Source organism: Brachycentrus maculatus, unplaced genomic scaffold (assembly GCF_059751285.1).
Source record: "Brachycentrus maculatus isolate JH-2025_06_01 unplaced genomic scaffold, ASM5975128v1 h1tg000918l, whole genome shotgun sequence".
NCBI classification, from domain to species: Eukaryota; Metazoa; Arthropoda; class Insecta; order Trichoptera; family Brachycentridae; genus Brachycentrus; species Brachycentrus maculatus.
The window spans coordinates 50,062-62,432 of record NW_028281642.1 but is presented as its reverse complement, the minus strand read 5'-3'; the positions used below and the strand labels follow the sequence as shown (position 1 = coordinate 62,432).

General features: G+C 31.7%; 2 protein-coding genes across 2 annotated transcripts; one reads left to right on the top strand and one right to left on the bottom strand.

Moving 5' to 3' along the window:
• Positions 1-2,663: 2,663 nt before the first annotated feature.
• On the bottom strand, positions 2,664-5,515 carry LOC148299841 (2-iminobutanoate/2-iminopropanoate deaminase-like). The gene is made up of 3 exons (XM_088275619.1): positions 5,386-5,515; positions 3,895-4,124; positions 2,664-2,903 (listed from the first exon to the last, which is right to left on the bottom strand). Exons 1-3 carry the CDS (start codon positions 5,448-5,450, stop codon positions 2,788-2,790), a joined length of 411 nt encoding a protein of 136 aa, XP_088131745.1. The 5' UTR covers positions 5,451-5,515; the 3' UTR covers positions 2,664-2,787.
• A 1,094-nt stretch (positions 5,516-6,609) lies between these two features.
• Positions 6,610-11,790, top strand: LOC148299840 (ribonucleases P/MRP protein subunit POP1-like). The gene is made up of 4 exons (XM_088275618.1): positions 6,610-8,185; positions 8,714-9,081; positions 9,577-9,855; positions 10,346-11,790. Exons 1-4 carry the CDS (start codon positions 6,691-6,693, stop codon positions 10,664-10,666), a joined length of 2,463 nt encoding a protein of 820 aa, XP_088131744.1. The 5' UTR covers positions 6,610-6,690; the 3' UTR covers positions 10,667-11,790.
• The last annotated feature ends 581 nt before the right edge of the window (positions 11,791-12,371 follow it).

Here is a 12,371-nt window from a genome sequence, read left to right as displayed (position 1 = left end):
AAATTAATAAACGGTGTTCTTAAGTACATAGGTAAAACTTTTATTGTTGGGTAATATATCCAAAATAAAACACGGTTTGTTGTATTGAATTCTACATTTATTTATGTATATGTTAATAGGTGACGCATTTCGTCTTATTAAGACATTATTGATAATGTCTTAATAATGTTTGAACACTGACTAAAAATATTTACAAAATGTCCTTATATACTAACAATAATTGCTATTATTAGGTCTAGGAGTACATATAGTGGTGGGTATTTCGGTGGGTAATGTGGATTTCTATTAATGTTAAGGTAAGCTTATCTTAACATTCATAGAAATCCACATTACCCACCGAAATACCCACCATTATATGTACTCCTAGACCTAATAAAAGCAATTATTGTTAGTATATAAGGACATTTTGTAAATATTTTGAGTCAGTGTTTGATAATATGTCCTAAGAAGACGAAACGCGTCACGTATTAACATATACATAAATAAATGTAGAATTCAATCCAACAAACCGTGTTTTATTTTGGATATATTACCCAACAATTCAATATGGAATTCTACCAACTGTCTGCAGTTACAATAAGTAAAAAACTTTTATTGCCAATCAATCTTCTGATGAGTACAAAGAGCGAGGTATTTACGCATCTTCATAAAATACTCTCACCTCATCTGGTAACTGCGAATACTTTCCCTCAATGTGAACTTATATTTGTGGTTGAAACATAAATTTGAATAAGATTTTATACATTCGCAGGTTCTTGACCTCCGATAAAGAACTATCGCAATCATAAAATGTGCCATATTACCGCGGCGAACCCCCACTGAGTCAGCTTTTTGACCCTTTCGTAGGCCGTGTGTCAGTCTTGGGGCTTGCTGGAACACGCCACCCGCTTTATACAGCCTGATTCTATACACACATCTCGAACAATATACTCGTAAGTCTAGTGTAGGAGTATTTTTCTCTTCATCCCCCTTTAAAGTCCGAAAAGGAATGTATAATTAATTCCACCCCTTGCCTTTGTTCTTCGTAGAAAGAATGGTTCACGGTATTTTTTCGCAGCTATTTTCACTCTTAACGAGCGATTTCCAACTGAAAGATATTCAAATCAATTTGAAAATTGATATTTCTATTTTTGGATCCGAATCAAAATTTAACACAGGCAACCACGTTTATTTTTTGGGTGAATGAGTATTAGATTTTTATCGTAATTGACACTAAAAAAACTCCATAAATCTCAACATCTTGAATACTAGATGTAGGAACAATTTCGTTTGAAATACAAAAAGCTTACGAGATGCAGATTTTAATGCAAGCCTTCCTTTTCCACAATTTAGACCGTTATATTGCTGAAAATCGATATATCGACTCTGGTATACGTGTCCAAAAGCGCTGCGTCGATATACCGAAGATGACGTCAGTGTATTTTGGCGGGTTAGCTGGGAGGTTGTGTCATGGCGTGTGCGTTTCTTGAGTTCCGATTTGTCAAAAATAATTAAAAATGTAACTCATTTTAAGTAAAAACTGATATGCATTGAAAGAAATACGATGTCTTTAAAATATGTATATTTTTTTAAGAAACTCGCTTATCGTGTTTCGATAAAGAATCCAAAAAATCTTAGCATTATAAAACCACATAGGTAAAATTTTTTCATAAAGAAAATTTGGTGTACCAAACGACTTGAATTTACATTTAGAAAAACTTGAGGTATGTTAATATTACATTACTTTATACTCACCTTAAAGCTCCACCGTTACCTGCCTAAAAATAATCCAGTTTTATGTAAATTTTCGCAAGAAGTACCACGCAACATGCTCAAATACTTTTCTACCCAACCACCCCACACTGCCCTCACACTACACCCCCCGATCAATTGACATAAATGGTATTACTAATAAATATTATTTACTTTTTTTTAATGTGCGTAAATATTTTTGTTTTATTTTCTTGTTACTATACTATTACCGTAATTCATTCTAAAACATACTACCTTTTATGTATTAATTTATTAAACGCCAAATTAATAAATACATACTACCTTTCTTTATTTTTATATTATGTACATAAATAAATCCTTCGTAAAAAAGTTTTCGTGATATCCTGTTCATTCTTGTTTATTTTATGCTATTATTCTGACTATGATTTAGTTACTATTACTTATTTTTGTTACTTTTTACAATATTTTTGAGGACTTTTAAATCACTTATCCGCACCCGATGGTGCATAGGGCACTGAATCGTATAGAAGCAGTGTAATAACTTGAACTAGATAACGCTTAAATAAACTTTGTTAGGAAATTTAAATAAAAGATCGTGAGCAATTTCAGAATAAAAGTATTTTCATAATATAAAAGCGCAGGACTGAAGTTTTGAGGGCAGGACCATTCATCTTGGCTTCGAGTAATTTACGAAAAATGTAACAATATTAATGTAAGATACAACTAATGTAAGTGCCCTATGCACCATTTGGTGCGGATAAGGGTAAAAAGCATAATATAAAAATATATTTTTAAAAAGGAGATAATTTCAATGCGTTACGATATTTGTTAGACACATATGCAGACCAGAAAATAATGTTTATTTTTGTGTCTCTAACTCTAATATATGGATTGAATCGAAAATGGTTGAAATAATAGTCCAACTATATGGTTATATAAGTGATAATGCATTTTTGGTAAGTTTGATTTATTTACACGTGGTTATAAAAATAAAAATAAATGCTTTTAAAGATGGGACTTTTTTTCAATGTCTGCGATCCGCTTCTCTTCATCTCTGGTGTGGGAGTCCAGGAGTCAGGAGATGGTCTTGACGTCTCCGACGATGGCTATAGCCTCTATCTCAACGGCTGCTCCCAGTGGTAGCTTCCCGACTTGGTAACAGGAGCGTGCAGGATAGTTGGACTTGAAAACTAAAATAATCAAAAAAATAAACTTACATTCTTTATATCGGATCTATTTCGCTTGGGTAGGTACCAAAGACAAAACAATTTACCTTTATTTCTTTTAAGGTATATTCTAAATTACCTTATAGTGTTTTTTTTTTACATTTATACATACATTAATTTACTAATTCATTAACATGATTAAGATGTTAAATTTTTTTGCAGAGACCAACCAAGCCACCTTACGTGTCTTATCGGTGGAGTTATTTTTAAATATTTTTTTTACTATCTATTTTAACATAATATACATACAAAAAAAAAATATAAAGATTTTTTCACAATTTTCATAGTATTAACTCTTGATCATTTACCCATTCCTTAATTTGGCCTTTGGTCCATATTTTAATTTGAACCTCTTACCTCCGTCGGCAACAAATTAAATATGCTCGGAATTATATATTGAAGTGATCTACTCAATATATAGTTCCGAGCATAACAAAATAAAACAAAAATGGCAAAAAGGACCCGCGGCCGCGGTTTATCCGAATACGCGTTATAAAAGACGCATTATAACCGGCTTCTACTGTACTTGTTCTTTGTCCCTAACAAATGTCTGATTACGAAAGATGCAATTTATCAGTCCTTAAATATTTTATTTTACTTTATTTTCAATTAAAAAATTCCATAAATGAGAAAACGTTGATAAATGAACATATGTATAAAATTTCATATATTTCCTTGATTAAAATCACCCAGTTACCGAAGTAAGGAATTGATAAATGATGCATATTTTTCACATCCCTCCGTTGTACACCCTTAAGGCTGCTTCGAGAATTGGCAAGAATATTTTAAACAACGTTGCTTCTGTTATTTTTGACATTTCATCAAAGATGAAGTAGAATATGGAAGTCTGGGCAGATTTTGTGAACAAGTATTTGGACCCACTCAAAATGTTGTTGCTTCTGTTGTTAGTTCTTATTGTTAACTGTACAATAATATCAGAGTTCCGCTGACTTACATTCTTGGTAGACAGAGTTCACCGCCGGGAAGTCTGCGATATCATTCAGCATGACGGTCGTCTTCACCACGTTCTCATATTTGCTTCCTGCGGCCTCCAGGATGAGCCCGAGGTTGTTCAGGGCCTTCCTCGCCTCGGGGACTGCACCGCCGGGGGCCAGGGAGCCCGAGTCCTTGTCCATCCCCAATACCCCAGATACGTACAGGGTACGATCTGCTAATACGGCCGTGCTGGAATATGCATTTTTTTCAATCTATATATACAATAGATACACAGATAAATATTATAGATATAAGTAAATCTCAAACCCCAAATTTGGGTGATATTCTATTAAATTGTAAATAAATTGTGAGCTCTTTGGATGTACTACAAGGATCAGCTCTAGGCTCCATACCATTTGTTTTGCCATAATAATTATTAAATGCAAAATTCTTTTAAGATTTTTTGTGTATCGAGTTCTTTAAAACAATGTCTATATGATCGATAAAAATATAAATGTTGATAAAAAAATGTTATTCGTATTATTTTATTAAATACATTTCAATGTACAATAATTACACTTGATTTAATAAAGGAATCAAATGAAATAATATTGCATTATATACGTTTTTCCTCAATTGTCTACCTTAGTACAAATTTCACATTTTTTGGGGAAAGAATAAATAATGCATGGCACTGGTAATTCCCGTATACTCTCTAGCGTTCATTATTTATAAATAAGTTTTTTATTGACATTTTTTGGTGGAGCTGCATTCCATAGAATAAAATAAGAACTGTATAGTTTTTCTGCATACATTTTATTTGAAAGGCGACCGGGTTTCGTCGTAACCGACATGATCAGACTGGTGATGTCGGTTAAAACGAAATCCGACGGCTGATGAAATAAAATTTATTTGGAAAAAACTGCATACTTGTTATTTCATTCCATTATTTGTACTATTGTTGAACTTTGTGTGCATTGTGTATCACATTTGGTACCTAAACCTTCCATGGATACACAGCATTAAAAGAACTGTTTTTCATACAAAGTAACAAAAACTAGTTGCCGCGTTAATTTGATTGCAAATTATATGAAAGAAACGTGGTCATCGCATGCTCTGACAGTCCAGGGTAGCAGTACAGTCTACAATTACGTTTATTATTGGTATTTCCGTAGGGATTTGAACCCGTGACCTATCTTACTCAAATGTTCCATTACGGACACAAAGTTAATTATTTACTTATGAGAAAGAAACATGTGAGAAAATAACATAGGTACGTGTATTGTCTTTTTTTCCATTTTTAATAACAATTCTTAGGCATTACATGAACAGAAAAATGCGTTATGGATTTTTAAAACGTTTTTTTTTTATTCATGTTTTATTCAATAAAAAAAAAAATCTTTATCCTAGACAGCCGAACCTTGGCCGTGAGTAACTAACATACTACAGAAGTCAATACAATACTCTTATTGACAAGATAATAATGTACGATGGTAATATTATTACTAACCTATACGGTCCAGCAGGCTTGTAGGTATTGGGTGATGTTATAATTTTCCGAATGATCGTAGACATATTGAATAATTATACAAGACAGAAGACTCTGACACAACAGCCGCAAGTAACAACTAACCGATATTAAATAATATTTGAGACTATAAACCAAATTGAATAATAACACTATTAAAATTATCAGTTTTCGACGAAAAATATATATTATTTATTAAGATAGTGAGAAATCTGAAGAGTTCACGTTGTCTGACTTATGGTACTAACATAATGGATAACAGAGTTAATTTTGTTTATCTTTGTATGTATTGTAGTAGTAAATAAATATACATATATATGTACCCGTACATTTAATACTCCGCATTTATTATACCAGCCGAAGATAATGATAGAGTACTATGCATACATTTATAAAATAATATCACATGATAAACTTTCTACTGTACAAACGAACAAACACATTGATAAAGTTGAGTAGTTAATTTTCATAACAAAATTGCATAATCAAATGGCAGTGACGTGGAATTGATATCATGACAACTTAAAAAATAATAACATTTCTTAAATAACTATCACCTATTCATGCAGGAGAGGTCATTTCTGGAATATATTTCAACCATAGTCAAATATAAATTCATAAATATGTGTAAAATCGAATAAGTAATTTTTATGTCAAAAATTTAAAAAAAAACGAAACTTGTTAAATAAATATAAACATTTATTCCTCATATGAAACATAATATTTTTGGCTACTGGCGCCAGTCATAAAAAATGAACGTAGTGTTTGTTGTTAATTAATTTCTAATTAAAAAAATGAATATTGAAATATAATATTGACTTCATGGATTTAAATAGTGAGGGTAATTCTGTAAGGTATCAAATAATATTTGTTAGTTAAAGGAATATGTATAAAATTATGGAATTACTTAGGGTAAATGATTAATATAATAATGTATGTATTTTTTTTATTGTAGAATGAACATAACACTAACATAAAAAAAAATCTAAGGAATAAATATGCCATAGAGCTCCCGATGTGGAAAAAATATTATTTTGAAGTTGTAAATAAATAAATCTTTTCATAAAAAAGTATTTATTTCAAACTACATCACTGGCACCGTAGAGCCATAATATTAATTTGCCTTAAAGTAACATACACGTAGGTACTTTTTTCTGAGATATTGTAAAATTTTACAATAGCAACATTCTATATGACAACAAAAACTTACACGAGAGTTTGACATTCGGCGCAAAAGTTAGGTTATTTGAGTTATATGGATGTCATTTAGTGTACAATATTTTTAAAATGGAAGATTTTAAAGAAATGTTACAATTCGATTCTTCGCTCGGTGGAAAAGAGAGCCTGCCTACAGAGGTACACGTTTTAAAATTCGCCGCTGCAAGAAGTAAGGAGATCGCAGCTATGACTGAATGCATTTTGAATCCTTGTCACTCTAAATTAGTATTCCAATCTTTGCCAGTTCACATGCGGCGAAGAATTATGAGCCATAATTCGAAACGCTTACCTAGAAAACTCCGACAGGCTCACGAAGCGCAATTACAAAAGAGTGGTCTGCCGACAAAACAGAAAAGGCCTTCCCGAAAGTATAGGAGAAGACCTAAGAACTTGATGGAGGAGTATAACAGGAGGAAAAGGGAGTACGTTTGGTTGGAAACACATATTTGGCACGCAAAACGATTTCGCATGACCAAGAAATGGGGCTACAAACTTCCGGAAGCTCCTTGCGATAAAGCCTTCCGGGCTTGTTACAGAGCTGGGTCTAAACACTGTCTCCTCCAAGACATATCTTATTACTGTAGCGTTCAGTTGCACGGTATTTTGAAAGAATTACAGAGTGGGTTTGCAAGAATAACTAATCCAAAATGCGGTCTGAGTATTACTTCCCAAGCTTACTTCAGCGGCAAAAGAGAAGGAAGCGCTTACATATTTGGCATCGATAAGTATCCTTTAAATTGTATTGGCAAAGTACATTTCATATGGAAACCCACCTCCGAAAATACAAAATGTGTTTGGATGTTTATCCACCCATCATTTTACAAAGACTTCTTAAATATTTTAATCGAATGCTTCGGTTTGGTCAAAGAAAAAAAAGAATCATTGTCTGAATGTGAAAATGGTGTGAAGCCCCCGAAACGCAGAAAATTACAGAACTCTGTACATGAAATTAAATATATTGATAAAATCAATGATGAATATAAAAATGGTGATTCTATTCGATTAATTGAACTAAAAGATGTTGTTAATAGATTCAGATTAACAGGACCGCTCTCGCACGCCATCTTGAGTAAAGCTCTGAATCCCATCGGAAATAACTCGGAAGACTTATCAATATGTGAAAATAATTGGTTTGATAAATTTTGCAAAAGTAGAACAAATTACTTGAGTATTCACGAAACGCAAACTAAGTTTTGGTCTAAATTTAAGGGTCTTGGCTCTCCTGCTGTGTTACCCTGCAATTTGATTGTGGGTTTAAATGTAAAAGATCCACGGATCAGCTATCCTTCCAAGAGAACTAAAGCTGTACCTGAAGCAAATGATGAATTAAACACTGCAGATTATGTCGTAATGCCAACGGACTTGAATGAAAGTCTTTTGTGGGATGAAAGGATACGATGTACCGTAAGCGATAAAGTTATCTCAAATTTAGAGATCAACAAGTTGCGGGAAAAATATTCATTAGTTCCTGGTACTAGTAATAGGTTTTTAGAGGACATACCGGGTGTTCCAATCATTCTCATTCAAAGGCCAGGGAGTCAGAATTCCAATTATAAAAGAATAGGTAAAAATATTGACTATTCCGCCATATTTAGCACTGAGGAGGTATCTGCATTCAAGGCAACCAAGGGAAATGAGTCATTCAAAATCTAACGTAGCAAACCAGGAGATTGCAATTTTTACAACTCATTATTTATATTATAAAAAAATTATAATATGGATCATTTATACAGCATCATTTATTTACCTTGGGGATGCTTATATTTTTATTTTATATCTATCATGGTTAATTTCAGTAAAGATTTGGTAATAAATATGTTATTTACACTTATTTACTCATATTTTTCAGTATTTCTTTAGAGTTTCTTGTCATGTTCAGAAGTTATGACCTTCAAAAAGCTTTTTATTTCAAGAATTATTTATTTATTTAAATAAAGAGCAAACATGGGTATTTCTTGCCTAATTGTGCAAAAATTCTGCGGACTCTAATTCAACATTTACTTCCTCTGTGTTTATATGGGAGTAATTTAATCATTCGTTGATTCATACATTTAGTCGCGCAAAAATATATTTAATTTATATATTTTTACAGGTTATAACAGCGGCTGGGATATCATAATACCAAAAGGTTACGGGATGGCATTCTGGATGTCTTTTATCTTGCGTGGAGCCCGCGCCGGCGGTTTGAGAGAGACAGTGAAACTGTCATTTGAGTCGGGAAATACAGAACTACAACCGGACACAATCGCTTATCAGAATGAAGTTGAACAACTTTCAGAATTATGTAAAGATAAATATTTTCGACTGCCGCCCAATAAGAGAGCTAATTTTTCAAAATTATCAATCAATAGCCCATTTTTATGCAGATGGAATGTACTTTTGAATGATTGGAAAATTATTCCCAGAGATATTGACCAATTTTCAGTACTAAGGGACAAAAATATTTTACTAAACTTGCAGGTAATGAAATTGTTTAAAGCTTTTGTTGTAAGATATTCTTGTTACAATTTCTTAAAGGTTTTTATATATTATTATGTATTATAATACAGAATGGGCTAAGTCAAGTGAGAATAATTTAATTATTGGCCCATTTTATATTTATTTATTTATTAAACTCCTTGTACAGAATAATTGTTCACTGGCGGGTTTATTTCTAAGAAGCAATATTAGCATACGGTTCCAATCAACCAAAGTAAAGTAGTTTAAGTTGTATATTTTTAAAGAAATAACCTACATAACCTATATATTTTAGAGGCTTCACTGCAAGTAGGATAGGGAAGGTAGATATGAAAAATACATCACAAACACCTGTACCAATTTAAAAGATATAGTTAGTGTGAGATTTAAAAATACATTTCATCATTATTTATCAACTCTCATAATTATCATTTGTTATAGGTTCATATGTACCATATTTACAATATCTTAATTAATATTCTACAAATATTTTTTCAGGAGATGATATCTACTAAAAAACTCAATCCTGATATAAGCTGGAATTCAAACTGTCTTGTTCCTGTGAAACTGTTAACTAAAGGAAAAGGACACCTCAAAAATTTCGCACTAATATGTATTCCCAATAAGGAAGATTCTATTACAAGTAAAAGTTCAAAGCTGGTTGAATCACTGAGAATTGATAAAAATCAAAAAATAAGACACACATTACGATTAGAGCATAAATCTGTATTGAAAAAATTGAGAAGAAAAGCAGTCAGATCAAAAAGAAAGATTTTGGTGAGCCTCATATTTTTATTTAGCAAAATTACCACAAAACCATCAAAATGTTTTATAAGAATTAAAAATATGTCAAATCAAGGTATTCATACACATTACTTTATTATACAAGTACATGTATACAACTCCCAGTGCTATTACTACTTTTGTACCTATTATTCCGATTCTTACTTTCTTCCAGTAATTAATACTACCTTCTGTTCCTCCTCCCTTTGCCTTTCCCTACAGCAGTAATGTCTTTCATCCTGAGCTCCTTCGCTGTCCTCATTTGTAGCCTATCAAATATATTCAACTCGTAGATCCAAGAATCTGGAGCAAAAGACAAAGGACATATGGTGCCATATGCACAAACGAAATAAAGAAAATAAAAAAAATATGGAAACTGATATTTTTTATTGTATCTGTATTTCTTTTTTCTTGGTTTCGAATAAACTGGCCAATATGGTTATAATTATTTTCAGAAAGCTTTAAAAATGTACTTTATTTTTAGGCAAATTCAAAGGTGTACGTCAATATCGCTAAGCAAGACAACACAAAAATTAATAACGAATACTCTGCAAAGATGAGAGACTTGTGGCTGCCACCAAATGTGGAAAATGTCCGAAGACAGTGCAGTCGAGAAGTGATGGGGTATGTGACACACGGAGATTACAGCTTCACAGAGGCACGAAGTGTTGGGATTGGATATGTTACTTTGCAGAGTCTTCTTTATTTAGTTCAGAACTGTACCAGCAAATGTTTGGTCCTAACCAGAAATACTACCACGCGGCAATATCGATTTGCAGAAATACATGTGATCTGTGATGTGTAATGATCAATATTCAATATTAGGTGAAATAAATATTACCATTTTCATTATTTTTACTAATTTTGTTTATCTATTTACACCATTTTATAAGAGGAGAGAAATAAGGAGTCGCATGTAGTATACATACATATTATTATGAGGCAAAATTGGAGGTAAGAATAAGCACGCAGCATAAGAAGCAGACGTATGTCCTTCCTCAAAAACTTGAGAGAGTAGTGTTTTACGACACCAGGTCATATAAAACATGTGAATGCTTAGACTTTCCATCACATAAAAAGATGCTTTGTCTCTCTTGGGATAGGAGCGTGGCATGGTTGGTAGATCCTTGATTGCGAAACTGTTGTTGCAGGTTTGATTCTCGCCAATTGCAAAATAAATTCAAGAAATATTTCTCTTCTATTGGTCTGGGTGCTTTTGATGTATCTTTTACATCTACCTTTCCTATCCTTATGATCCTACCTGCAGACAAGGCAATAAGATAGAGGATTTCCGAGTTATTCTTTAAAAAAACTAATACATATTTATATCTATAAAAATCTAACTATGCTCAAATTAACTGATGCAAAGGCTTTAAATGATTGGTTAAAAATGGATGTCACAGTTTAAAGCTATGAAACTTAATACTATACCATAATTATTACAATTTGACATTAACTATGTATGTACATATATTTTCTAATTAAAAATACTTTAAACAGATCCGCATAAAGTGACAGTAACTGGGGTCTTTACCCTACATACATATCGCTCACTCCTTTCAAGAACGTCATAAATCAAAAATTGTCAATTTTCAGTTGTGCATGTTTTCGAAATGCCCAGAAAATGTACTATATCCTAGCAAAAGCGGCATATTTTTAACTTAATATTTACCCGCTACAGGGCAGAAAGTGTTGTTTTTGCATTTTGAAGAAAAGGTATTGTTTACTTATTTTTTTTAAATATATTAAATATTTTTCAAATGGAGAAAAAACCTTTAGGTTTGACCTAAAAAGATCTGTTGCACAGTAAAAAGTTCAATAAGTGGCTTGATATTTATTTTTAATATATTGTATTATATTTTTAAACTTTAAAAACGTTCTCCTGAAAAATCAAGTTTTTTGATTTATGACGTTCTTGAAAGGAGTGAGCGATATGTAAACATCCGATCTACAGTTTTATATACAAACAGGTAATAACTTATTCATTAAATTTATGGGAAAAGTAGGTATTAAAAAAATACAAGTATGTTTGAAATGTTTATTAACATAAGATTTGAAAAATATTTACATAAAAATTTAGAGAAAAATATTGCATAATATAAATTAAACTAGATGGTGCTTATTAGGTATAATAATTTTGATTCCTTATTACGGAAATAATTTTGATAGCAAATTATAAATCAATTTGTGAAGTAAATATACTTGCGGAACTGTCACAGACTCTGAGTATGTGTTAAATATCATTACGATCTAAATTGACAAAAAAACTTAGCTACTTAGATATTTCACCTCAAAAATGAAGACAGGTTTCTAGTTATAAAAATAAGTTGAAATGCTCAGTAAATTTCTTATTTAGAAAAAAATAGTTATTTTTCAATATCATTTCATTTTTAATATACACAACTACTATTTTGTAGTACTATTTCAAAAAAACTAACCTAGGCGAAATACTATTGGAAAATTAATATATATTTTTCCATTTATTATGTATATATTTGGTTTAAGTCAGC